At 42.8% G+C, this 25,861-nt stretch overlaps 1 protein-coding gene across 1 annotated transcript in view; it reads right to left on the minus strand.

Annotated features, from left to right (window-relative positions):
- HDGFL3 (HDGF like 3) overlaps positions 1-24,659 on the minus strand; it is a 38,205-nt gene extending 13,546 nt beyond the window's left edge. Inside the window, exons 1-2 of the mRNA XM_051628108.1 lie at positions 24,546-24,659; positions 1,779-1,855 (exon numbers count right to left, since the gene is read on the minus strand). Coding sequence (XP_051484068.1) covers positions 1,779-1,855; positions 24,546-24,629 — 161 coding nt within the window. The 5' untranslated portion in view covers positions 24,630-24,659. The remainder of the gene's footprint in view (positions 1-1,778; positions 1,856-24,545) is intronic.
- Between the last annotated feature and the right edge of the window lie 1,202 nt (positions 24,660-25,861).

The raw sequence follows: 25,861 nt of genomic DNA on the forward strand, positions 1-25,861 counted from the left end.
TTTTAACTACACGGGAGACAGAATGGAATCCATGCTCAGTTGTCTCATTGAGAAATATCTCAATTATACAATTACAATGCCAAGAATGCATTTCTACCTGAAAGCCAAAGAATGGTTTCCAAACTAACAGCTGTCTTGTTAATATTAAAGGCTACAATAGAGTAAGGGATCTGAATAAATTATTTTATCTATGCTTTTGTTGAACTAGGAGGTATCTCCTTGTTGCCAGAAATACCTATGAATACCTAACTCAAATAGCAAAGGAAACTTACCATGAGCTACCTTAATGCAGCTCGCCAGTAATGTACGGAAATGTTTCTACAGCCTTTTATGTATAGTAAACACTGGAAAATTGCCTACCTCTTTGTTACAAATCTATTCAGTGTCACCGTGAGAGTGTCAGAGTTTCCACTGCTCTGAGGAGCTGCAATCTACAGTTGGTTGTTAATAGTTACAGTTTTAAAATTATTAAGGTAGTAGCTAAAACTATTTTCCTATTTCAGATGTTACTGTCATACCATGGGATAACAAAATCCCAACCAAAAGAAACTAGCAGTTTGGGATTCATTCATTTCAGAATAAAAGTGGTCAGAGGTTTTTGGGTTTTGGTTTGTTGGTAGTGGGTTTGTTTTGGTTTTGGTTTTGTGTTTTGTTCCTCCCCCTAAAAAAACCCCAAAACATTTCTCAAGATAAATATTTCTATTTTAAAAGAAAATTACATTTTTGTTTCTGACTTTAAAGGAACATAAGTTTATTTGATCTTTATTCTTTTTAGGTTACTTTGTGACAGTAATAGTAGATCACAATAAATTAAAATATCAGGTTGTTTCATTACAGGAATATAAAGAAATATTTTAACTAAAGAGAGGCTATTTTGATCTTTATTAAGCAGTCACTGCCTTTAAAGATTTTTTAAATAAAATGTGATGCATGAGCTACGTGGCTTATTATGTTACGGAGTAATGTTAAAATTCAAAAATAAACAATAAATTTCTAATAAAACTTCAAACCTCTGAAACCAAATTTAAAAAGTCATCAGAATTTAATTTTTTTTTTCTTTTCTAAGGAATTATAGAAAAATGTGTCCCCTACAAATGGGGAAGAAAAAGTCTTAAAATGTAAAATTGTCATGGAACATGGAAACTGCTTTTTTTTAAAAAACTATCTCAGATGTAACTAAAAATACATTATAATTTGAAACTCAGCATTTGTAGCAATTACTAGGAGACCTAACTTACTCCTTCTGTTCTGATTCTTTTTTTTCCCTATGAGCTCAGCCAGCTCAGTTGTTTTATCACTTCTGTGAGCTCCATCCTACAATATCTCCAGAACCACTATCAAAGGAATGCATATATTTTAAAGCTCTGGGAGGACTGTGTGAGACACTGGGGGCTGCTTCCTTTCATTTTACAAACTATCAAGTGAGTTTTCATCCAGGACATGAACCCCAACATGTCTGAATAAAACAGCCTGATCTCTGCTATCATGTACATGCAAGTAAAAAATTGTTGTGCCTGTATCTGAGTTCTGATGAACCTTTCATGAATGTATGCCAACACTTTTCTTTACAGCACAAACCAGGGACTGGTTATTGTTTATGCTTAGACCACTCATAGCTCTACTTTCAGGTTTCAGTTCCATGAGTTGGGCTCATAGGACCCATCTCTAGGCTCCCAATGCCTTCAATCAGGACTTGTTCCAATAAAATCAGTGGAGCTTACGTTAGCAGCAGTGGAAGAAGACATTTTCAAAGGAAAAGATCACAATCACCCACTTACGTTTCGTGAGTCCCGAAAAAGAAGATGGGGTATTTATTTGCCGGAGGCTTCACGGCTCCTTCAGGGAGTTCATCAATCTGTGAGACAGAAATAGAAAAAATATTATTCCTGAATGTGGTGTCCCTCATTCAAGAACCTCTACCAAGCCACGGAAGTGCTAGCGCAGGTATCCCACAACCCTGGGGGGTGCCTCTGTGCTGTGGTGGGGAATGGCAGAGGGCTGCTGATTTTTCAGGCAGGCAAGTCACCCAATGTCAGCACGGGACAGAAACACTACAAGGAGCCAAGACCAAGGAGCAGACTAAGAGTTTTAATGATTTCATGGGCATTATAACACAGAAAGGCAATAAAATACTCTGTTTAATTTAAGTGTTAACTTCAGATGCTGCCTCATCAAAGGCACCGAAGCCCAGAGGGTAATCCTGTCTGTCTCACAGCCACCTAAATAACTTCTGTAACAAATGGGGAACAGATGGCACCTCTGAGACTCTGCAGCTGGAAAACTGGACAATCTCTCATCAGTGCTTCCTGGTGGTGTTGGTGGTACCCAGTGTAAAATGCATAACGCATGCTAGGCAGGAGGGCCTGGGACTCTCCTTCCCCTAGTAACTGGTTTTGGCCCCTGCTCCCCTCTGCATTCCATCTCTTCTTTCATATTGTATTCCTGGCCTCATATTTCTCAAGATACAGCTGCAGAGCAGCTAAGGGAGGGACAGTGAGGGGGCTCTCCTGAGATATAAATGGGATAGGATAAACTCTTCAGGGTGAGCGGTGCCTAGACCTCATCTTCCAATGTCCAAATGTGAGCATTGGCTGTGAAGCAGAAGGTTAGGCCCGTGGTTTAGACTTGTCCATATCTATTTTTTCAGTCCTTTTCAAGAGAAATAACAAGAGTCCAGGTGCCTACTCACACAAATGAGAAACACAGCACAACTTTAAAAAAGACAGAAGTGCCTGCCTTCCCAGAAACGTCACTTCTGAGCATATGCGGGCATCTAACATTAAGTGTCCAGAGAACTCTCCAGCTAAGAAGAGGGAGCCTAATGAATCTAGGTATCTGAAGGGTAACACCAGAGAGCAGGTGAATGGCTTCCTGCCTGGGTCTCAGGCAACTCAATCACAACATAGGCATATTGAATCCTGCCAAATGTCACTGGAACTGAGAGCAAAGTGCTGACAAACCAATGTTATACAAAATCTGCTTCTCAGCAGAGCACAGGGATGGAACCTGCATGTTTTCACTCAGGAGGCCAGGCTCACATGTGCTTTCCTTCTCTTTTCCTGCTGAAGGACCCCAAACACTGAATTCTTGTTGATTAATAAACACCAGATTGTTTTCAAAGGATGTTCTCTTTCACTGTAAAGCATCTGCTGGCTACGTAGCTCTCAAAGGAGTATGAGTTTTTATAAGAATTTAAGTCTTTTTGGTCTTTCTGCAAAGGACACCCATTGGGGACAGAGAAACCAGAGCCAGATGTGGAGCTGCAACATCACAGGACTCCTTTCTGTTAAAGGAATGGATGCCTAAGGTTTATGTCTCAGTGGAGCATTTGCTGAATCTATGCCAAAATCAGGGGTATAAGAGCACATCCAAACCATTCCAAACCATTCCAGTCTGTTTTCTGTGGTATGGCCCAGGGGTGTGGATAGTGGGGCTCTGGCATGCTGGGCTGTATGTCACCATGTCTGCAGGAGACAATCCATGATGGACAGAGTTGTCACAGGCCTTGTGGACACAGCAATTACACAACTTCTTTTACTTAAAAAAGCAAATGAATTGATAAATAAAAGGAGAATCTGTTATTTGAATGCACATAGAAGGAAGATACACACTGGTGGAAGACAGAAGTGTGCATTTGCTTTCAGCTCAGCTGTATGCAAGAGGGAACTGAAACAACATGACAGGTTGTTCAGTCTCCTCTTCATCACCAGGAATACACAGAGGAAAAACTGCCACAGATATATTTTTAGAACTCATTATATTCTGACATAAACTATTTGGTTTTAAGTAAGTGCCCACAATGTGGGTACTTGCTCACTAATTTATGTTTTAAATATTGGTATTAGACTATAAAAGTGAGAAACGGACTGCAGGGGAAAACCAGCACAACTCACTTTACAAACCGAGAGCAAGTCAGGGAGACAGCATGACCCACTCTGCAACATGTTTTGTTTGCTTAAAGATGGAATTATCTACGTGTCAGAACAAAAAGGCCATGCTGGCAGTTTCCCCAAGTACAGGGGTTACACACCTAACTGTCTGGATGCCACAGCCATCATCCTCTGTGTTACGACAAGGAAGACGTCCAGAGAGAGACCAGACCCCAGAAAAATGCGGACTCTCACAACTGAGATGAACAATGTCTGCTGGGACTTGAGTGTGAATCTCATTTGGCTGCTTGAAACACAGCACCAGCTCTGGGCTGCACTACAGAGCAACACAGTCCAGTTACTGCCTCAGCCCTTTAGGAATTTCTCATGAACTAAAGCGAACAGCTGTAAATGATCAGTGAAGCAGAGGAATGAAGACATGCTTAGTAGGCAACAGAAGGGAATGGAGATCTTAGATCACACAACATGCTATGCTCCAAAGCAGTGAGGATTTTTTCCTGAGCAACATCCCAAGTGGCTTTGAGCCTCATGTCGTATTCCCAGCAGTTTATACTGTTAGCTAAGGAGCAGCATCAGATTGACAAAGGACAGCACACACATCTGTCACACAGCTCACCTGCTCCCCATTTTGTGGCACATTGCTTTATTCATCCAAGTATCCCCTCTGACTATGTATCATCACAGAAAACCATAAAAAAGCTTTTCATAGCTTTTGAAAGTTGGCATACACATACAAACACACGCAGTATAAATCTGCACTAAACAGCTCAAGGACAGACTGTTAATGCTCCCACTCTAACATTTCACTGTGCAGCTGAGGTCAAGACTTTTCCTGCCTTCAGTGATTTCTCTGTGAGCTCCCCAGCTCTCAGGCTTATGTCACTAGTATTGTAATGAGGTTGAATATGAAGTGACAGTGCTATCTTACAGCCATTTAACTCAGTGGCAAAAGCTCCAGGGAATTTATTGAAGGATGAGACCCTCCCTGCCATGAGGAAAGATCTCATTCCTTTTTACCTGTTTAACACAAATCCCTGCATTACACATCAGAAGAGGAGAGCTTGGCACAGTCCACCCATTCCCAGCAAAACCACCTCATCCCTCTGTGAATGCTGAGCCCCAAAGTGCTTATTTAGCTGCAGAATAACCCTATCACTCCTTCACAATTGCTGGTGTTTTGCAGTAACAGAAAGCCAGCAGTACAAGCAGCCATACTGCAGTGCCCTGCTGCTGCACTCAGTCACAATTTATTCCCATCTTATGTTTTGGTTACATATGCTGAATATTTGGATCTGATATTATTCCCCATATCAGCAAGATCAAAGACAGAGAGAGAGGGAGGGAAAGAGCGAGCCCGTGAGCACAAGAGCGAGAAAAGCATCACTGCTTCGAACCAGGAACAAAAGAGATAAGTGCACCCATACTAGGACACAGTGTTGTAGTCACAGAAACCTCACTAATGACTAAAGCATCTGTCTATCAGAGAGCCAGACTGTGATTGCATTTTGCTCCTAGAAGGAAACAAATAGATTCTAAAGTGCCCGTTAGATCTGCAATCAAACAAGAGATTCATCCCCTCCTGAAGCAGAGCAGGCAGTGGGCTGGAGCTGCTGTCACAAAGCAGTGAGCAGTGCATGGCGTGCAAATTTGATATGTGCATCAGCAACATCATGGGCAGACGCTTCAATTACGGCTAAAATTAAAGCAGGTGGTTTCAGATTTCCAGTTTTATCCCCTTTGCTCCCGTTGCTGTCATCTGCCTAATGAATAACAATTGCTTTCTTTTTGCACAACCTCAGCAGAGCTGCACTTCCCAGCATTTTTTTGCCAACCGAGCAGCAGAGCTTTAAAGATGTAACTGTGCTTTTTTTTTTTTTTTTTTTTTCTTTTGGTAAACAAATGCCAGGCTTCTAGGGTCAGGAACACTGAACAGAAAATTCAGCCTGGACCTCTCAAACCAGAGCAGGGCTTTATCAAATGGTGTTGCTAGGGACTACCAATCTGCAAGCAAATCTGCCTCCTTTCACAGTAGTTTACAGGCTGGAATGTATATGCAGCACGAATATTTTGCTCTCAGTGGTGCTGATCAATTACTGACTTCTCAGGTAGCATTTCCAACTGATTCTTACAGGCTGGGCTTGGCAGTACTTAACTGCAACACCTTCCTCCCAGCTGCTATGCTATTAAGCACCCTGGGAGACAGGCAGTGGCTGGGTGGGTTGGACTGGAGCTGCAGAGCTCTAGCCCTGCGAGGAGGATGCGGAGCTCCCTCCGAGAACAACAGTGGCTCCCAGAAGCACAAAGCATCCCCGTGCCTGTCTGTGGGATAATGTGGCATATTCCAGACAGGCGGAGGAGCTCCCTGGGAGGGCTCGTGCAGAAGCAGAGGAAGCTGCACCCCCTCCTGGGTGTTCTGCTCTGCAGAGCTCTACATTCCCTGCAAAACGGGGAACGTGTCTCTCTGAGACACAGAGAAACTGGCAAGCTTTGTCTCTGCCTGTCTCTGTAAAGCAGCTTTCTGTGGAGCTTTACGTTCCCGCGGCAGTCAAGGAAGGGGCAGTTCTGACCATCCAGGCGGAAGGGCATCCCAGATGCGTCTTCTTCCACTTGGAAGGACAGCAGGTGTCATGTTGTATGGCTATCACAAAATCTCTGTGCTGTGGATAAGCTGCTGTTCAGAAGCAAGAATTCCAGACTGTCAAGAGTGGCTTTCAGACCAGACTCTGTTCCATTGTGCTCCAACAGAATTTTACATTGGAAAAAAAAAAAAAAAAAAGAGCTATTACGCAAATATACATATCAGGTCCATATGTACAGGCAAGAAAGCTTTACTCAAGCACGCAGAGATGCTTATGCGGGCATTGAAACCACAAGAGCAAGTTTTTTGTTTTGCAAAAAGGGGGCATCAAAACTGCAGAGCAGTAATCACTGATTGTTTTGACATACTGTAAATGCCTCTGATTGGCAAAAGCACACAGAAGCATTGCAGAGATCAGTATCTCCCTCTGAAATCCCTGGAGTCACTGCACAGCAGTCGTGCAAAGGCCTATAGTATTTTTTGCTGGAAAGTGGTTCAAGTTGCTTGTTATTGCCCAACACGTGAGCAGCTTGATCTTTTGCAGTTAACTTATTAGCAAAGCTCTAGATGGATAAAAGCAATACTCTTCAAAATCTATCATTAAAATAGGATATTTTGCTTTTCTAGAAGATGGATTTAATATGCTTTTACATAGCTACTGCTACTGGGAGTCAGCAGCATGGCAGTATCTTTTATAAACCATTATTTAAAATGCTGTTCTGTAAAATATTAATTTTATTTTCCCAGAGGATCCTAAAATATAAAAAGGAAAAAAAAAAATCCAACCTCCTTCAAGCTAAAAACTGTGACTCAAATTCTGTAGTACTTAAATTGAACAGAAATCAAACTAAAGCTGATTGGACACTGCAGAATTTTTCTCTCATCTACCAGGACTATGATATTTGAAGCAGAGCACAACTCCTTCCCCAGTGTGCATCACATATCAGAACTCCTTGTGTAGAATGCTGGCATATGCACTTTTTCAGCCATTAAAAAATAGAACCCTGTGAAGGATGAGACTAGAAGCAGAATCCAACTTAATAAGGTGGGACTGCACAGCTACAAAAGTAAAAATTAAAAAAGTCTCTGGGCATAGAAGAGTGCCACCAGCAAAAACAAAAAGCAAAACAAGATTAAAAACAGCAGAGCATACTTTTGAGCACTGCTGAAAATGGCTGAAGGGTATCCTGCAGACAGCCAGAAATGACAATATAAAGACATCAATCCTCCTTTTTTTCTGTGCATGCTCAGGACCTCAACGAGATAGAAGACAATGAAGGGTTAGCTGGAGTCCTAACAATGCTGGCAGGCAGCGTCTCACTAGGAAAGATCAGCAGTCTTGCAGCTGAGTTCAGCCCCTTTACATCCCTAATTAGCCGCATATTTTTTAAGACAGAAAGTTGAAATACACTTTCTGCAGGGCTGCTTTAATCTTCAATATGAAAACGGGACCAAAGCTTAGTTCTGCGTGGCTGGTATCTATATGCATGACGTTGTAGATAACAGATCTGTTCATGTGATTCAAGTCCTCTGTGAGCTTTTGTGGCTGGTGGACAGAAGACTGTCAAGCAGAGGAGACTCAGGGAACACAAAGAGTAGTCCCATCTCTGCCACTGGACTCTGGGATGACCTTGACTACGTCACTGCATCTCCTTCAGTCTTGCTTTTACAAACAGTGACTATGATACTGCTCTCCTTATAAAGCACTTAAGGTCCACTGCTAAAATGCTGGGTATTACTAATAACAAATACGTCCAGCTCTGTCAGAGGATTTCAGGTTACCAAACTGTAATCCCCCCAAAGAGCACACCACAAAGTTAGACTGCTGCAAAAATGCTCCATTTTCTCCAAATTCAGTGCTTCCTGGACAGTGTGAGCGAAACAATGGTGCTACCACTAGGATTCCCCCCCCCCCCCAGTCTGTTCCTTAGGGAAAGGATGTGATAACACTATTTTCAGTCCAACTCTTACCTGCAATAACTCAGGGACACATGAGACAATTTTGTCAAACCAGACAAAAGGAGAAAGGCCAAAGGGATATTAAGTTTTCCCATGTTTTGTGATAAATAGCCTGTCCATCAAAAGATGGACAGACAAGTACTCCATATGCTGAGAGACAGCTTGCAATGCAGGCTCAGCCAAAGCATCAGGCAAAAGGGAATCCACATAAAGGCAAGACAGAGAAAAATAAATTTATTAAGTTTCATGGCTCACAAATTACTTTTTATTTGTGGAGAGGTGGGGAGATGTTGTTAATTTTCAACAAATATTGCCAGCTTTGAGGCACTCTGTGTTTACTTTTCTTTCCCTGCAAGCATAGTGAAGTTTGAGTCTCATTTGTCTGAATCATTCAAAATACTGTTTGCAGTGTTACTGAGCAAACCATAATGAGCCCACTAACACCAAATGAAAGCAGTTTCTGATCACAAAATCCATTTATCCTACTTTATCATCTTACTACAAATATTTTTGTCTTGAAATACAGAAGTGCGCAAGGAATGCACATACAAAAATGTGTTTGGAAGACATACAGCAAATAAAAACTAATTAACAAGTCAAGACATCAAGAAATGAGAAATTTTAGGTTCTACACATTCACAAGCACTGTATTTGCCTCCTGCTACTCTCTTACAAGCCAGAGATATTAGAAATTGTATCATCTTCCTCCCATTGGGCTCAGATAAACCCTGCCACCTTCCGTATTACATCTGCTCAGAGAGTGGATGAATGGTGTAAGAACTCACTAGACTGAGGAATGTTTTTGGCCTTCCAATATTTGCACTAGAATTTTACTATTTCATTGATTTTGCTTAGTTTTAAGGAAAAATGCTATATTAATGAGATAGGATTTTTTTTGGCCAGTAAACTTGATCTAAACCTTTTAAATCCAATGCAGCCTGCCTAGAACGTTGACATTTGGTCAAATACACACAACCAAATTTTATACTCGAGGCGCATCTGTTCCACATATCCAAAGCTTCATATTCCACTGTTCAAGCTTTTATTAAAAGAAGTGTTGCTAGTCCTTCTGCTCATATTGGCACAAAAAGCCAAAAGGTAAGCAAACTTCTGGAAGATTGCAGTCTCCTAGACTTGACTGGCTTAATTTACTGATTCTTTTCCAAAGTTATTTACTTCCCCAAAAAGTCAGTTTAAAAAGTTGGATTGGCACTGTATTTCCAGGCTGAAGAATACTGAGTATCCCTGTGCAATATTTCTTCCAGCTTCCCACAAAGTACAGAATACCCTGTTGACACTACAGCTTGCAGGTAAATTTTTTTTGAGTAAGGAAATGTGACTGATGGAGACTGCAGGTCCCAGAATACGAGCTTTGAGTTTGGTTCAGACTTTGTGTCCTAGACACAAAGAAGGGAACAATCTGCTTCATTTGCTGCAGCCTGCAGTCTCCTGCTAGAGGATTCAAGCTTGACACTCTGGAGGTTGCAACTATCATCTGGGTCTTTCAGTACAGAAAACCTTCCTGCTTCTCTCCTCTGTGACTTGCTTTGCTACTGTCAGTTGCAGCTGAGGAGTATAATATCAGGGGACTGAAACTCTCCTTGTCACTGAACTGAGCCCGCCTAGAAATACACTTAGTTACATGGGAAAGGAACACAAAATCTTTGTCCCTTAAAAGCATAGAAAATTTTAAGTGTCCTGCAACCCTCTGAGGTTTGGGTGCAGCAGTAGAGATAAGACTACATGAGTGTTCTGAGCAGTCCTCCAGAGAGAATGGAGACACAGCCAAGCATGCATTTGTCTTCATTATGTTGCTCTCTGTAGACTAGCAGACCATAAAGACTCATGGTCTTAAATACCTGAGTGTATGTGCTCACACAAGAATATCTCCTTGCCGGATTTAAGCAACTACTTCAAAACATAAATTTCTGCTTCACATCGTCGTAAACTAACTTACCTATTACCCACTCACCTTTCTGCAGGCACAGGCAGTCTGCACCAGCTGAGCTGCGTACACAGTGCAGAAGCCACAAGAACAGGTGTCTTCTGCAGGCACTGAGCATGGTGGAGGTCCCTGAACAGACACTAAATCCTGGTGCTGAGGACTGCAGAAGCACAGGCACACTCAGAACACCAAACCAGGGCACTCAGAACGCTCACGTGAAGATGGTGGACTGGGATTCTTCAGCAGGTGAGAGGCCTCAGCCTGGATTTTTGGGACTATGGAGTAGGTATAATCACCAAGCATCACTGGCACACAGGGCAATTGTTTTGTTACGATGCAAATAACAGGTACAACAACAACATATACACAATCTGGGGAGAATGAGAAGCAATTAAATCTAATTGCAAAGCCAGCGAAATGGCGTGGTTTGCAATAACTTTTAAAAGGCAGGCTTTCCTGTTTGCTGACAAACTGCATATTCATACCTGCAGAAGAGCTCGGTGTCTGTAGAAAGCCACGGGTCACTATAAACCTAACAACTGCCTGTAAATAATTATTTCCATTAGTCCCTCAGCCTTAGCCACCATCCATGGTACAAAACAACCAATTAAACCGTCAGACTATTTTGCTAAGATGGAACTTCTGCCTGTGTTGACTGGGTCACTAAAACCATGGAATGAAAAGAGATATGTGGAGTCACAGTGGTCTCTCTGCAGCACTTGGACCCAAGTTTGGTATTTTTTTACTGGGTTTGTTTTCAATCCCTGATCAGATTTCTAGGAGCTGTCATTACAGTGTCAAATACCTTCTTTGCAAAGTCCTTCAGTCTAGGTTAAACTCTGAGGAATTTTAATCTGTCTGCCTAAAGAGACTCAGGAACGAGGTTTTCCAAGCCAAGTCATACTCCTCTCTACCTGCCTGTTTTTCTGCTTCCAAAACTTCAGAATGAGCATTTTCATTTTGTTTTTACCAAAAATGAAATGTTGCTTAAATTTTCTAAGGTAGTTCCTAAAAGATTGACAACCTTATTTATATATTGTAAAAAACCATTTTCCTTTAAAAAAAATTAAAAAAATTCACAAGCTTAGAGGATTAAAACTCCATATAAAAATATTCAAAGCACTCCATTTTGTACATGCAGACCTTCAAAATTAATTTTTAATTACTAAACCAGGTTATAAAAACATTCTTAAATAATAGCAACATGAAAGAAAAAAAAGTCTCTATAGAGCTGTAAGTGGCATTAATGTCAGTGACAAGTTGAATGTATCAATATGGTAAGTGACCAGACCTGCTATAGTGGCATACCCATTATTTAAAAAAAATATATTTTACATTACAAACACTAAATATGGATTTTAAGCATGTGAGTACTCTCTTTTAATTCATATGGATTAGTCATGGGATAGAAATTGCCTACATATGCTTGTAGGATTAAAAGGTACTTTCTAACATCCTTGCCTTCTATCCAGTAAGTTAACCTGAATATGTGTATGAGGCATGTGCAAGTATTTTGTGTTCCTTTCAAATAACCTCTCAGAATATGGTGTTTCCATGGTCATGAGTTACCTACAAAACCTAGTGAATCTACTGCAGTTATATTACAGAAGTGACAAAGTTTACTCCAGAATCTGCTTTCTTCCAAATGTCCCTGATTTTCTCTAACTTTCCTTCTCTAAATAAAACCGAGGGCTTCTGGCCATTGGTCTCTCTCATTTCTATACTGGACTTAGAGAGGTTATCAGAAGATGATTTTTAAAGGAATGATGACTGTAAAAGGATGCAGGCTGTCAAGGGACAAATTAACCATGTGGAACTGTAATAGCTGTTTTCCCGCATACATTAATATTAAATTTTTAAAACACTCTCTACCTCTGAATCAGGAATGGCAGCCACACTAAGCACAGGAGCTTAGCAACTCTCCATTGTCAGCTCAGTAAAAAACACGTTTTAAACCAGGTTACCATTTTGTTTTAAATAGTGGCTGTAAAGAAGCAGCTTATTATTCTAATGCATATTGTGCAAATAACCGGGAAAAGGCAATTACACATGAACGAGAACCTGGCTAGTGAGACACATGTCTGGAACTAGGAAGGATATTAGGGAACACTGTACATACCAATTTATCCTGGGATCCAGATACAGTGTTAATATACACCTCATACAGATCAACTAAATCCAACTAAAAGCCTTTCAGTCATTATTCAAAATTGTAATTCTTAGTGTCACTTATCTTCACCTTTTAATGCACTGGTGATGACACATGACATGTCCAAACCATGCTCCACAACCACAGTTTTAGCTCACACTGCTTTTGATTGTCAAGATACTCAATTCAGTCTCACATGTAGCATTCAGGATGGTGTCCTTTTCCATACATCTACCTTGGAGACAACCCTGACACCCTGTTATTATACCTGCTCAACTGTATTGCTGACATTTGACAAACAAGTAAACTAGCACCTTAATCTAGCAGCAAATGTTTCAACAGAAGTATAAGCTTCTCATTAAAAAATTGTTCCCCTTGCTCCCACATTTGCTAAATAAGCTGGCATTTCTTCTTAACATATTGCCACTAAAATCTTTATTATTATGGGCTTCTACAAACCTAACAGCTAGAGGCTTGATCCTGCAAGCACAGCTGGGCATACAGTTTGGCAGCATAAACAAAGCCATTGTCTTTGTATGCTCAGATCCCATCCAGCACAATAGCATGGCAGTTACATATGCAGGTGAATCTACTCATTGTAAGGCAGGAGATGGCATAAAACATTTTCCAGAAGATAAGAAGAAAAAAATCATAGCATTTTAATGCTGAGGAGCCCCGTTTGACAAATGTGTGTTCTATAATCTGTTTTCATCTTTTAACAAGGAATTCTTGTCATTTTATCAGAAGTATCAATTCAAAAAACCTACTCAGAAAAATGACCCACTCCTTTAATAACAATAAAAAAATTAAAGCAGATTCTCTCAAATAAATACAAAGAAAACAAAACACATAGAATAAGCTGGTGATATATCTTTGTAGACCTAACCACAAGGCTTAATAACTCTATGCTACTTTCTTCTAAAAGCTGTAAAAGAAAAACTGACTGTGACAAAGAAAAACAAAGTTTGCACACGAGGAAGATTTTTAAAAGAACTCTTGGTAAAAAGCAACAAAAGGGGTACCTGAAAATATGAACATATGGGAGTCACCTGATCCAGACACCATATGAAAAGAATTATCTGTTGGGTTTGCTGCACTGCTAATATCTTTCAAAAGTCCTGGTATTTGGAGAGGCACTGCAGTAAGGAATGTCACCTTTCATTTTTTTCTTTTTTAAGATGAGCGCCTGCCTTCTCCCCTAGGCTGTGGTCCTACTTTATCTTTCTACAGGCACGGCAGCACACATGCAAGCAGTTTTACTGAAATCAAGGAATCTTTATGCAGTTGAATTAATTCACTACCTTTGAGACATGGTCTTCAGAGAGCAAACTGATAGGATAGGTATAATCTTTCTTCTGCTATTCTGTAACAACCAGGACAGCAAGACTCCAGCCCTGCAGTGCATCCATGCAGGGCTGTTCCTAGAACACAAGAAATGCCCAAACCCATGCCTGCTGGAGGATAATGAAACACTGTGGTAATAGTACACTGCTAAGAACACGGGAACCTCAATTCTGCCAACACTTCCACATGTGATTAATCCTGAATGAACGTTACCTAATTGGATTCCAGATAATAGGGTCTGAAGAAATCCTTACAGCAATACAAATTTACACTGGCACAGATGGAAACAGTGACATCTGGGCTGAAAACCAACTAGCAACTAATTAGTTTAAGAAAAAGATGACAAAAGATGCCACTACAGTAGGGCAGAGTGCCTGGCATGAGATGCCTTGCTTAGGTGTATTTCTTGCCAGGTTCTTCCTCACTGAACTCCTTCTTCCATGTTCTGGAAGAGGCATTTGGGACAGCCAGCTGGGAATCTTTGCAAATATTAAGACAAATATAGTCTCTTATGCATATATGTATGTATGCATAAATATGCAATCGCTTTACTACACCCAAATAATGGTAAAACCAATATCACAACTGACTCACAAAGTCCTGGGTCTGTGGGAAATATGAGCTGTGAGTAAACTGAAAGTTACTTTGCAAACGGAAAAAGCTAACACATCTAGGAGAAAGAATTGGCAACATAAGAGAAAGCTGGAAGCAGCCACACTACAGGAAGCCAATAGTGGACGATGACAAGATACATCTGAACAACCAATGTGCTGCAGAGGTCAAGGCAACATGCAGAAATCCCCATATGCAAACCCCCCCTGACAGACAGCTGGTAGACAACCCTCACATGGTGAGACTGCACCTGGGGAGATTATTCCAGCCCATGCAGGACATCACTGTTCAGACTGGTAACAAGTTGAAGGAAGCTAAATAAAATTACATGGATATTTATGTCAACACACACACCAAAAACCATCAATGGGGCCAGAGGGAATGACTTAAATACAGTGATGAATAATAAATTATATTACAAGGCAAGAAGGCAGGCCATGCATGGATGGCCTCACTTCTGCTATGGGGTGCAAATCACACCCCTCCATGTCTGCTGGCTCTTCATCCCCCTTCAGCTGTTTTTCTTGGGTGGTCCCTGCACAAGCAATAGGGAAGAGAAAGGCAAAAAAATGAAAGGAAAAGGGACACAAACCTCCTTTTGAGGCACAGTGCTCTGCTTCCTGGCATCATCTTATGCTGCTTTGTCAGGATGGTGAACCCAAGGCACATGCTTGTCTAAACAGCACTCCATCAGTACTGGCCTCCCTTCAGCCCCATCCCTGCTGCAACGGGAAGATACTGATACGTGCCATTGAAAAGGTGAACTGTAAGTGTCCTACACCTAAAGTATTCCCAAAGGACATGTGGAGGAGAAGCTGGAGGAACTGTCTTCTAGTTACCAATAGGTTAGGGACTAGGGTAGCAGCCAGGAATAGACACCTGGATTATTGTTCTCTTCATGTGGAAGAGATTCCAGCTGACAAAGATACCCTGTCCTCCAGGAATTAAAAGAAGGGGTTCATAGTACCCCTTTCATGAAGGCTGGAACACTGTGAAATGTAAGACTTGTGGAGATGAATCAAAACTAGAAAAAAAAAGCTGCTTGTCCCCAACGACTTTCTATGTAAAAAAAACCCATAAACATATCAAGGGAAGGACAGCAACTCCAGAACTGTTCTTTGCAACTATAGCATTTGCTCCTCTATTGTACTTTCCTGCTTCTCCCACCTGGACTGCACCTCCGGACTGTAAGGTTGCTCCCTATGTTACTATTAAGTTTCAACATGTACTTATATTTAGTACATTTAGTAATCCAGTCTGATATGGGATTGGCTCTGGGAAATGGTTTGCTTTATTGTGCAATTGTGTCTCGAGCTCTCCTAGACCTCAAGTTTCTTCTGCTCACTGTCTCAGTGTGGTTTTACCTTCTGTCTTTTATGTGGGTTACAGCTAGGTGCTTTCCAAGCCCAAGAAGTACAAAATTACTGACTTCACAGGAGGATACACTGTTTCCTAGTTGCCATCAGTGACACACCAGCGATACTTGTAAGGTTGCTTCAGTCTGGAATTTTTTCCTTCCTCCCTGGCTCTACTTACTCTGCAGTAATAGGATGCTTTGTTAACTGATGGTCTTAAAGAAATTCTTTGGTGTATGATATTCCTTGCCCTGTTTTTCCTCTTTTGTTACATGATGTCTTCTATTCAAGCAGCCAAGCTAGAGCTGGCAAACAGCCTCTTGCTAGGTTTTTTACACGTTGCTGCAAGGCAAAATAAACAGTTGTTTCCAGTTTGCATTTTCGGGGCTACAGATGTATGCTAATTATCCTTTCAGTCTGTTAATGGAAAACTGAAAGAGATTTAAATGTACTTTTCTAAGGCAAAGACCAAAGTCTATGGATACCTGTCCTTTCTAAAGTTGGTCTCTGTGCTACCCAGGCCACAGTACAACACTGACTCCTCCCTTTGTGTTGAATCTGAAGGCATTTTTGGATTTCAGCAGGGCTTTACAAAAGGACAGGAGACAGAGATTAAACCCTTCTGAAATTTAAGAACATTAACGTGTCTTTCTGGAGCAGCAATGATGCCAAGGATAATATTTGGGCTGATCTGAGACAATTTGAAGGCTGGGGAACTTCAGAATGGGGAGATAGGAACTACATCATAATATGGGAAGTTCATTGTTTTGTCAAGATGCTGTAGTGTTTGCTCAGGTTTTTTTTTTTACCTTCCTTTTGTTTTCTAGAACAAAATAAATAAATAGTATAAAAAACAAAACCCCAACCCCAAAGCCAGGTGTCATATACCCTTCAGGTAAAAGTATTACCAAGACTGTCATGTGAAATAGTCTGAGTAGAAGAAAGGAAAACTGGAAACGAATCTGCAGTTTTTCCAATTTGTGTATCAGGTTTAGAACTAGCTGTTACACAAATGAATGAAACAATCTCAGACGTGCAAAGCCAGTAGTGCAGAGCCCTTCCCAACAGGAGGAAGCAAGGATCCATTTCCTCCTTTCAGTTCTAGAAGTTTTACCTCATGATTTGTTTGCCAAATATTTCTTGGAATCTTTCAAATAACTGTTCATTCCAGTTGCTCCTATTGTGCTTCAGCCAAACTACTGGGCCCTCCTTGGAGTCCAGGGTCAAGTGATGTGCTACCATGGCAATGTGCTACACTCATGTTTGAGCACCTATCTTTTCTGAAGGAGTGTGTGTGCCTGTGCCCACAGCAGGTATGTGTACACACCCACAAATACCCTTGGCACCTAGAGACCAGAGATACAGATGGCACAGGAGCAGACTTGAAAAGTACCCAGGTACCTAAAGGTGCAGTGAAGTGCTGATGTTCAGCTAACACCTCATACCTTTAACAAGCTGGCTTCACCTCTTCCTGCCTGCTCCACACAGGCTACTTTCCAGTGTTTGTTGCTATATTTATCACTTGAATTACACTATTACTGAAAGGCCTCAGGCAGACTTGTTCTCCCTTACGCCTCTCAAGCACGCAGTGGAAAGGTCTTTACTGCTCAGACAACACCACTTCCAACAGTTAGAGTGTCCAGCTCTCTACGTTGTCATCACTTTTCCAGCATTATCAGGAAATCCTTTCATCTATCCTCAATAACAGTTGTATATACTTACTGTCAGCAATCACTTGCTTACAAGATTTTTATTACCCTAAATACAGGGAGACTCATTAATGCATTATTATGATGGGGAAATCAGGAAATAAAGAAGTAAGACTGAAAGCTGAGCCTTCATTTTGGTGTCAGTGCTCTACAAAAAAAATTCATTCTAGTTGGGGCTCCTAAAAGGTTCTTTCCAAAATAATAAAAATAAGAGATCTGTCAATTAGCATAATGGAAACTAACATTTCTCATATCTTTTTGCAGCAAGAACATACAGATTGTCTTGACAGGCTACAGATTTCACTGAAAGGGGCACGCTTCCTTCAGACAAAACATATATCCATTTTTTTCTATGGGATTAGTCAATGAAAATTATTCAGTGGCTTCAAAATGACAAGGAAAAATATCTAACAAAAAGGCTGTACAGTATGGATATATAAAACTTTAATTGCTCATTGCCTCAAAACTTCAGAGAAAACTGCCTTCATTCTGGGTTAGCTTCATTTGGACTTAAAATCATGACACTGCAAGAGAAAATGTATTCATCTATTGTCATCTACACAAAAAGATCAGACTTGCACATTTGGGGCTAGTTATTTAAACTAATTAAAGAAAAAACCAAAACACACCAAAAAACCCACCAAACAGATTTAAAGAATGGAATTTCAAATAAATTTTCCCAAATACGCCTGCCGTGCTAACAACAAACATAGAACATCTTTGGTCCAAAATTATTCCTTTGCCAAACAATAGCAACTGGTAAGGTTTTACTGTAAGCTGTGGTTAAACTTGATGTATAAAAATTACTCCACTTTACACTACAATCCTCAGATGAAATCTGTTTTTCAGTCACACTTAAAGCACAGTGCAGAAGCATGGAGAAAGAACATCAGCTGCTGTGGTTCCCCACCTTATGAACACCAGGAAAATTCACACTTCAGTCCTTGTTATTTTTTGTTTTAGGAAATAAAGGAAACAGTACTTATGAGCTGATGAAGTCACTGAAAAGGCACTCACACCTACTCCAAATATGACCAGATATCTTGCAAATAAAAGTTTAAATGCAACATGTGTCAACCTGGTGGAGAAGGTTTAGGAAGTACAAAACAATTCCATAAAGGACTCACTGCCTTAAACGTGCTCTTTTCAGATGCACCACGGCAGAAGTCATGGGAGCACTGCCTGAAGAAGCCACGACTTCAGCCTGAGTTCCTAGGTTAAGACAGACCTTGCAGTGATCAGCAAATCATGGCTCATCTCAGAAAAGAACAAACAGAGACCTGCCATGAAAAATTGCTTGCAGATCTCTGAGGAGTAATGTATGAGTGAGGTGCATAATTAAAGAGGGAGAGAGACGGAAGAAGCTCTGAGTTGGTAAAGGAGAAGTCACAGGAGACTCATATTTAGTAACACAGCAAAAGTGAGGTCATAAACCAGAGCAACCAAAAGGGGAAAAAGGAGAAAAGCACATGGTGAAGGACTGGACAGGTCCCAAGTGGCTAAGGAGAAAAACTCAAAAGACTACAGACTGGGTTTTGGCAGAAAAACACAGAGAAAGATCTGTTGTCTATTTTTGATGAACCCTTTGAAGTTTTCTGGATCTAATCTGATTTTTGTCTGTCATTCTTTGCCAAAACGATAAACTCTGGCAGGGAAAACCTACCTTCTCTTATCCTTATACTATTAAGAAAACAAATGGTCTGTTTTAAATATCAAACACTTTAAAAGTAGAATATTTCTTCTATGATGTGTTTGAGAGTTTGATATTTCCAAGCTGTCATGCTTAAAATCATAAACAATCAAAGTTGTTCCTGGTTAAGTATCTTGTATTTTACCAAGCTATGTCAGAACCAAGGCCCTGGTGCCACACTGAAAGCTCCACCCCAATCAACTCACTAGCTCCATCCATACTTCACTGAACTGGGAGAGGATTATTTACTAAAATGCCTGCATAGAGGCATAATAAATAGATAGATAGATAGATAGATAGATAGATAGATAGATAGATAGATAGATAGATAGATAGACAGATAGATAGATAGATAGATAAATTTTACTAATACTGAAAGTCTTCTGCCATTCTGTCACTCTGTAGTAGTAATTTATTTTAATAGTCTCAAATACTATATTATGCTATATAATATAGCATAATTAGCCTTATATTTTTAGGCTCCAGTTTAACAAAGTCCTTAAGCATAAGCTTACCTTTAAGCCCTTCCCTTGGGTTACTTTATTTCCTACTTTAAGGTGCCTTACTTTCATGCCTTGCTGGGTGGGCAACACGGTCAACAAGAGCACTCAGCTAAAAATCATCATGTAATCATTATGTTTATGATGCTCAGCCCACCATGGGCTGTAGTTCTCATTAATATGACAGCATTTACTACGTATTCCTCTAAGCAATATACTGAAAATTTCATATCCATTTACAATACATTGAAGTGCTCTGAATACCATGTTGCCATTGCCACTGGCAGATGCTTTTTATTAGTAGTTTCGGGAAATGCAGATTGTCAACTAACTAACAAATTTGAAGTTCAAGTAGGTATTAATTCAGAGTACTAGTAAAGGAACTAGACAAACAGGAGTCCAGAAAATAGGAAATTCACCTATTCACCTTCACAGAACAGTAAATACACCTTCACAATAGTTAGTGTGACACTGTCACTTTAAAGGCTGTGTTCTCCACCCACACAAAATGTTCTGAACAGCTCTCTCTCTCCCTGTGTTTTACACTAAAATGCATTGTCTTACCTGCTTGGATACTTTTGTATTGTCCCAAGCAACTTTACCATCCCTACACAAACTCTTTGTTTACCCAGATATAGTTCTTGTCCCCTCAGCCGTATGATCATAGATTTCTGTTCAATAATGGCATCACCCATTTACTTGGGCACACTCCTACTTTATTGAGGTCATTCCAGACTTTTTTCCTCTGCTCTCTACAGTTGCATTAACAGCTTCCTTCCTATTTTTAAATCAGAAGCTAATTTCAGCAACTAAGTGCTTATTGTTTCTTCAGGGTCACTCATAAAACAAACACCATTATTGATCTTTCTGAATCTATCACTAGTTTTTCTCTTTTATCTCATCTGAGGGACTATTCAAGGGGCAATTTCTCAATAAACCAGGATACCTATCCTAGATAAACTAGGCTATCCGAAGAAAGAGATTTCTCTGTCTGTGTGAGCTAATACAGCTCCTATCATAGCAGTAGCCAAGCAACTCACAAATGTTAGTGATTTTGTCTACACAACACCTTTTTAAAGGGAAAAGTGTTGTTAACTGTCTGATACAAACAAGGAACTAAGAAACAGAAGGATTTAGTTCTTCAAAGGCAAAGACTGCTCATGAACTGCAGAATGAACGGAATCCTTATATCCTGTATTTTAACCACAACAGCATCTTCCCTCTATTTTTGCATGCACCCTGGATACATAATTGCTTATTGGCTGGATTACAGCAACTGATGACCTGGCCAGTTGGTATTTACTCTGCATTTCTGATGAGCATCTGAAGACAACTGACTTAACAGACTAACATATTTTACCTAGTATTTTACAGGCTAGTATTTTATCCACTGTTATTATTAAGCTTTGGTACAAGTCTTGGGGCCTAAACCCTAAACCTATTCATTAACCTCTGGATGAGCTAAAGGCAATTTTGGCTTTGCCCAAGAAAATGTGACACCAAAATGCAAAACAGCCCTTCCACATAATAAGAGCTAAGTGACATCTTTCAGACACGAAGAATCTAAAAGCCTCTTTTGAAGAGAGAGATTTTGATAACCAATTCTATTTTACCAAGGTATGTAAATGTAAGATTTACTGGCCATTACATTTTGGCTAAATGTTCCAAGCTTGGTCCTTTTCAAATTCTAGGCAAATCCACAAAGAATCTCTAAGTGCAGTTTGACTGCCATAATGCACCATCACTTGTTAGAATTTTTTTTCAGTGGTCCCTGGGCTTATCACTATCTGGCCACTTTCTTCACAGTTTTTTTACTCACAGACATGAAAGTCAGGCTTGCTGGTCTTGTTCTTGCTGCTCGCTAGATCAACGTATCTCCAAAGAGAGGAGGTGGAAAGCTAATGGTCTAGGACTGGAGATTGCTGCCTATGCTGGGTATGTCTGCAGCGTTGTGCCACGGGGAACTGGCTGAGCTCACAATCCTTATACCTAATGAGGGACAAGAGTAATTGAGCTAGGTGCAGATCTACACTACTGCAGCTGGACTGCTTCTGGGATCTGAGTTAGATTTTATGTATGACACTAGCCATGCGCACAAAATACACCGTTTATTCTGAGCCAGGTCAGTTATGTCTGTGTGTCTCATTAACGGGTAGGCAGAGTCCTTCTGTCCTGCTTTAACACTTCTCAGGTGTATTAAACATAGGTTAAGAAGTTTGTCCCTAGACAGGAAATTTATGCCAAAGGTCTCAGAGACGCACAACAGCATTTGGTAGGGGCAATAACACTGACACTAAAATATATTGTTACTCGTATTACTAAGCTAGCATATTAGTATGAAATATGTAAGTTTTACATGAGAATACAAAGATCAAACACACGAACTGCAAAATGAATAAAGATGTAGGTAGCAAACACTGAAGGATCTGAAGACTAGCAAATCCCCTGGATAAAAGGCATTCAGTGAATCAGAGTACTTGACTTGCATTCTCATCCCCAATACTTATTTTCTTCTTATTTCTATATTTATATGTTTTCTGGAAAACAAAATAAAAACTCACTATTTTTTTCCATTGCTGAAGAAAGTGTGCCTCTGGTGAAACTTGGAAATCAGTATGAATGTAAGTCCTAGTAAAGATGTTATGAGCTGTATTTTTCACTAGCAATATGTTAGGTGACATCTAACATGAAGTTCCATGTAACAGCATCATGTGCTACAGGAGCACACTCTACCTCTCAACACCTGGGTAAGCTAAAATCTAGTACTAATGCTCCCCTAGCATGACCTCTCTCTTCCCTCCTGATGGTAGGTGCTGGGCTCTCTCCAGTTTCTACCTCTGCTTGCTAAGTCATGTTAAAACTAGAGACTGCTTTGTCTTCCCTTGAACTTTACATCCTGTTAGTTTGCACAAAGGAAGTAAGCCATGTTAATAGCACACCTACTTCTTCTTAGTGAAGATGTATTCTGTTGGATATTATTGCCATTCAGATACCTATTCAGACACCCAGTCAAAGGCTACGACCAGCTGCACAGCATATCATGATTTTCTTAAAGAAAATATAACATCATTAAAACAAAAGGCCCTGCTCTGCTTCTGGGTAAACAAATGGGAGTTTTACAAAGGCTCAAAAAGGAAAGGGATTAACATGCTTTGACGTGGTAATGGTCTCAACTGTTCACATTAAAATTTTCACAGTAAATTAAACCATGACAGAGGTAGGAAAGAAGTCAATTTTCAGTGGCTCATGCTGTTCTGCTGACATAAATTGCTATTTTTTAGATAGTATATTCACCAACCTGTATGATAGAATAACAAGACCACAACACACTGTTGATTAAGTTTGGCCTTTTGCATGCTAATTCTAGCCTGCTCTGCCAAAGTAATTGAATGCACCACCTTATTTACATGTTTCTAGATATTTAGTAGCCTCTCACTATTCTTTCTTCACTAACCTTAGCTTGAGCCTGTGGTGTTGGCCTTGCCTCCTTGTACGATGTCTGCTGTTCAACACCACTTCTCCTGCATCCTCAGTTACACTCCGGACACTTTTCAATTCACTTTGCATCACTCACACCCATCCTTTTCCTGGGATCTTTCGTCAAGGGTAATGCTAAAGGTCTGTTCATCTTCATCCTGCCCATCTATGATACCCTGCATACAGCACTTGATTATCTTTACGCTCTTTATAAAAGACCAGCAACTTTTCCTTGACTAGAAAATGATGGCATGAACCCAACCGCCCTGGTAGGGTTGGAGAAGTAAATACAGACTCTCACTGGTGGATGCCTGCTAATGAGTTCAGACAACACGTGTAACACAGCGAGTTTACACAAGTGACCAAAGAGGAGGGAAGGGACAGGCTGTGTAAGTGTGCCCAGTAACAGACTCCCTGGAGAAACCTCTGCCCTGCGCTATTGTAGCAGCACCAAAACATGGATGTTTACATACAACGGGGCGCTTATCCGACTGCCAAATGCCCAACATGCCTTTCCACCTTAGTTATATCATGGTGGCACAAACCAAAAAATGACAAAGGATTATGAAAGAAAGTCAACACGGCAAAAGACAAAATAGAGCCAGAGGTCCAGCCCCCCGCGTGCAGAGGGGCAGCCACGGAGCGGCAGGGATGGCAGCACCCCCGGCAGAGCTCGGGGCTGCCTCACCTCACCCAGCCCCTCCGCACCGGGCCGGGCTCCCCTGGCACCCCGGGGGGAACCACAGCCTGGCTCGGGGCCTCGGCCCCTCTCCCCTGCCTGCCACCAGGCCTCGCCCCCTCCCCACACGCCCCCTCTGCACCTGGCCCTGTCCCGGGCCGTGCCCCTTCCCCGCGCACATCCCCAGGCCCGCCCGGAGGCCTCGTCCCCCGCCGGTGCTGGGCCGCGCTGGGCCCGCGGCCGCCCTGCCCTGCCCTGCCCTGCCCCGGGCTCCGGCCGCAGGGACGTGGGGGCCCCGCTGCCCCACGGGGGAGCCGAGGCGAGGGAGGGCGTATAATAAACAGCACCGTTGTCATGCGGGCAGGGCTGCTGGTCCCCAAGCCTCCTCCCCGCGGTAACAACCCAGGTACAGCCCGCGCTCGCCCCCCTCCCTCCCTCCTCCTCCTCCTCCTCCTCCCGGGGGGCCGGGGAGAAATCTGCAGATCAAAGAAAAGATGCACAATAATCACGGGTGGGCGCGCACCGCGGTCCCCCGTCCGGCGGGGCCGGGGCCAGGGCCTCGGGCAGGGGATCTCGGCGGCCCGGCCGCTGCTCGCCCGGCGGGAGGGCAAGGGGGGCGGCGGCAGCGCGGCCCGGACGCCCCCGCCGCGGTACTCACCCGGGCCGGCCAGTGCGGGTACCCCTTCATTTTGGCGAACACCAGGTCTCCAGCCTTGTACTCTCGGGGCCGCGGACGAGCCATCGGGAGCCGCCGCGGGAGCTGCCGAGTGTCCCCCCGCCCTCCCACACCCCCCGCCCCACACCCCCCGCCCGGGGGCAGCCGGGCGAGCCCCCGCGGGGTGCGATGCGCCCGGGCGCGGGGCGCAGCCAGGAGCGGGGCCGGGCCGCGGGCAATCCCCGGTCTCTCCGGTGGCGGCAGCGGCGGCGGCAGGAGAAGATGGGGTGTGTGTGTGAGTGTGAGTGTGTGTGTGTGTGTGTGTGTGTGTGAGTGTGTGTGTGTGAGTGTGTACGCGGGGGAGGGGGAGGCCTTGGACACAACCCCAGCAGCCCCCGGTAGCAGGGAGCCGGCGGGGCGCCTGGCCGGGCGGGGGCGGCCCGGGAGCCCTCACCCCGCGGCGGGCGCGGCGCTGCCCGCGGCCCCCCCGTGCGAGCTGGCTACGCCGCCCGCTCCATCCCCGCTGCAGCCGCCGCGGCCCCGGGAATATGGAGCCGTCTCCTCCGAATTACTCCTCGGGCAGCGACCGAAAACAGGATCTTCTTATCCCCCCCCCGCCCGCGCCTCCCCCCCGCGCTTTCCCTTCCTGTTATTTTCTAGGTACACAGATCGGTTTCTATGAAAATAGGAGAGCAGAGAGCGGCTCCAGTCCCTCCCGGCCCTTCCTTCCTAGCTGAAGCATGACATGGTTCTTTATGCGCGCTCGACATGGAGGCTGGGCGAGGAGAAGCCGCCTGAGCCCGGGTCATTTTTGCAGCAGGGCGCCCGAGCTCCCCTGGCCAGAGGCTCCCGGCCCTTGGGCCTGGGGGGGCTCGTCCCCCTTTGTCACGGAGGCACAGGCCTCCGTGGATCAGCTCCTCAAGGTGCCACAAGCACACACGCTGCCCACAGGCCGCCCTGCAGGGGCTGCCCGCACCCCCCGCCCCACCCTGGCCCAACACCCAGCCCCAAGCAGGCCCCGGGATGAAGGTCAGGCTCGAGGGAACAGGGCGTTCCCAACTGATGTATCCAGCCTCTTCCCCACTGCCAACCCTTCCACCTTCCTTCTCAGCATAAAACTGAAAGAAATCCCACAGATGCAAAGACCTGGATCCAGGATCTGCTTAAAGGCACGAGGGCTTCCCCTCAGATGGTGTTTGGGACCTGGCTCGTGCCTGATGATGTCAGTTCTTACAAACATGCTCCTCTGTGGAAGGGAAGCACCGGGAACTCGCAAATCCAAACCCCAGATCCTTCTGGTTTTACCAGATTGTTACCAG

This window comes from Apus apus, chromosome 10 (genome assembly GCF_020740795.1).
Source record: "Apus apus isolate bApuApu2 chromosome 10, bApuApu2.pri.cur, whole genome shotgun sequence".
In the NCBI taxonomy this organism is placed as follows: domain Eukaryota; kingdom Metazoa; phylum Chordata; class Aves; order Apodiformes; family Apodidae; genus Apus; species Apus apus.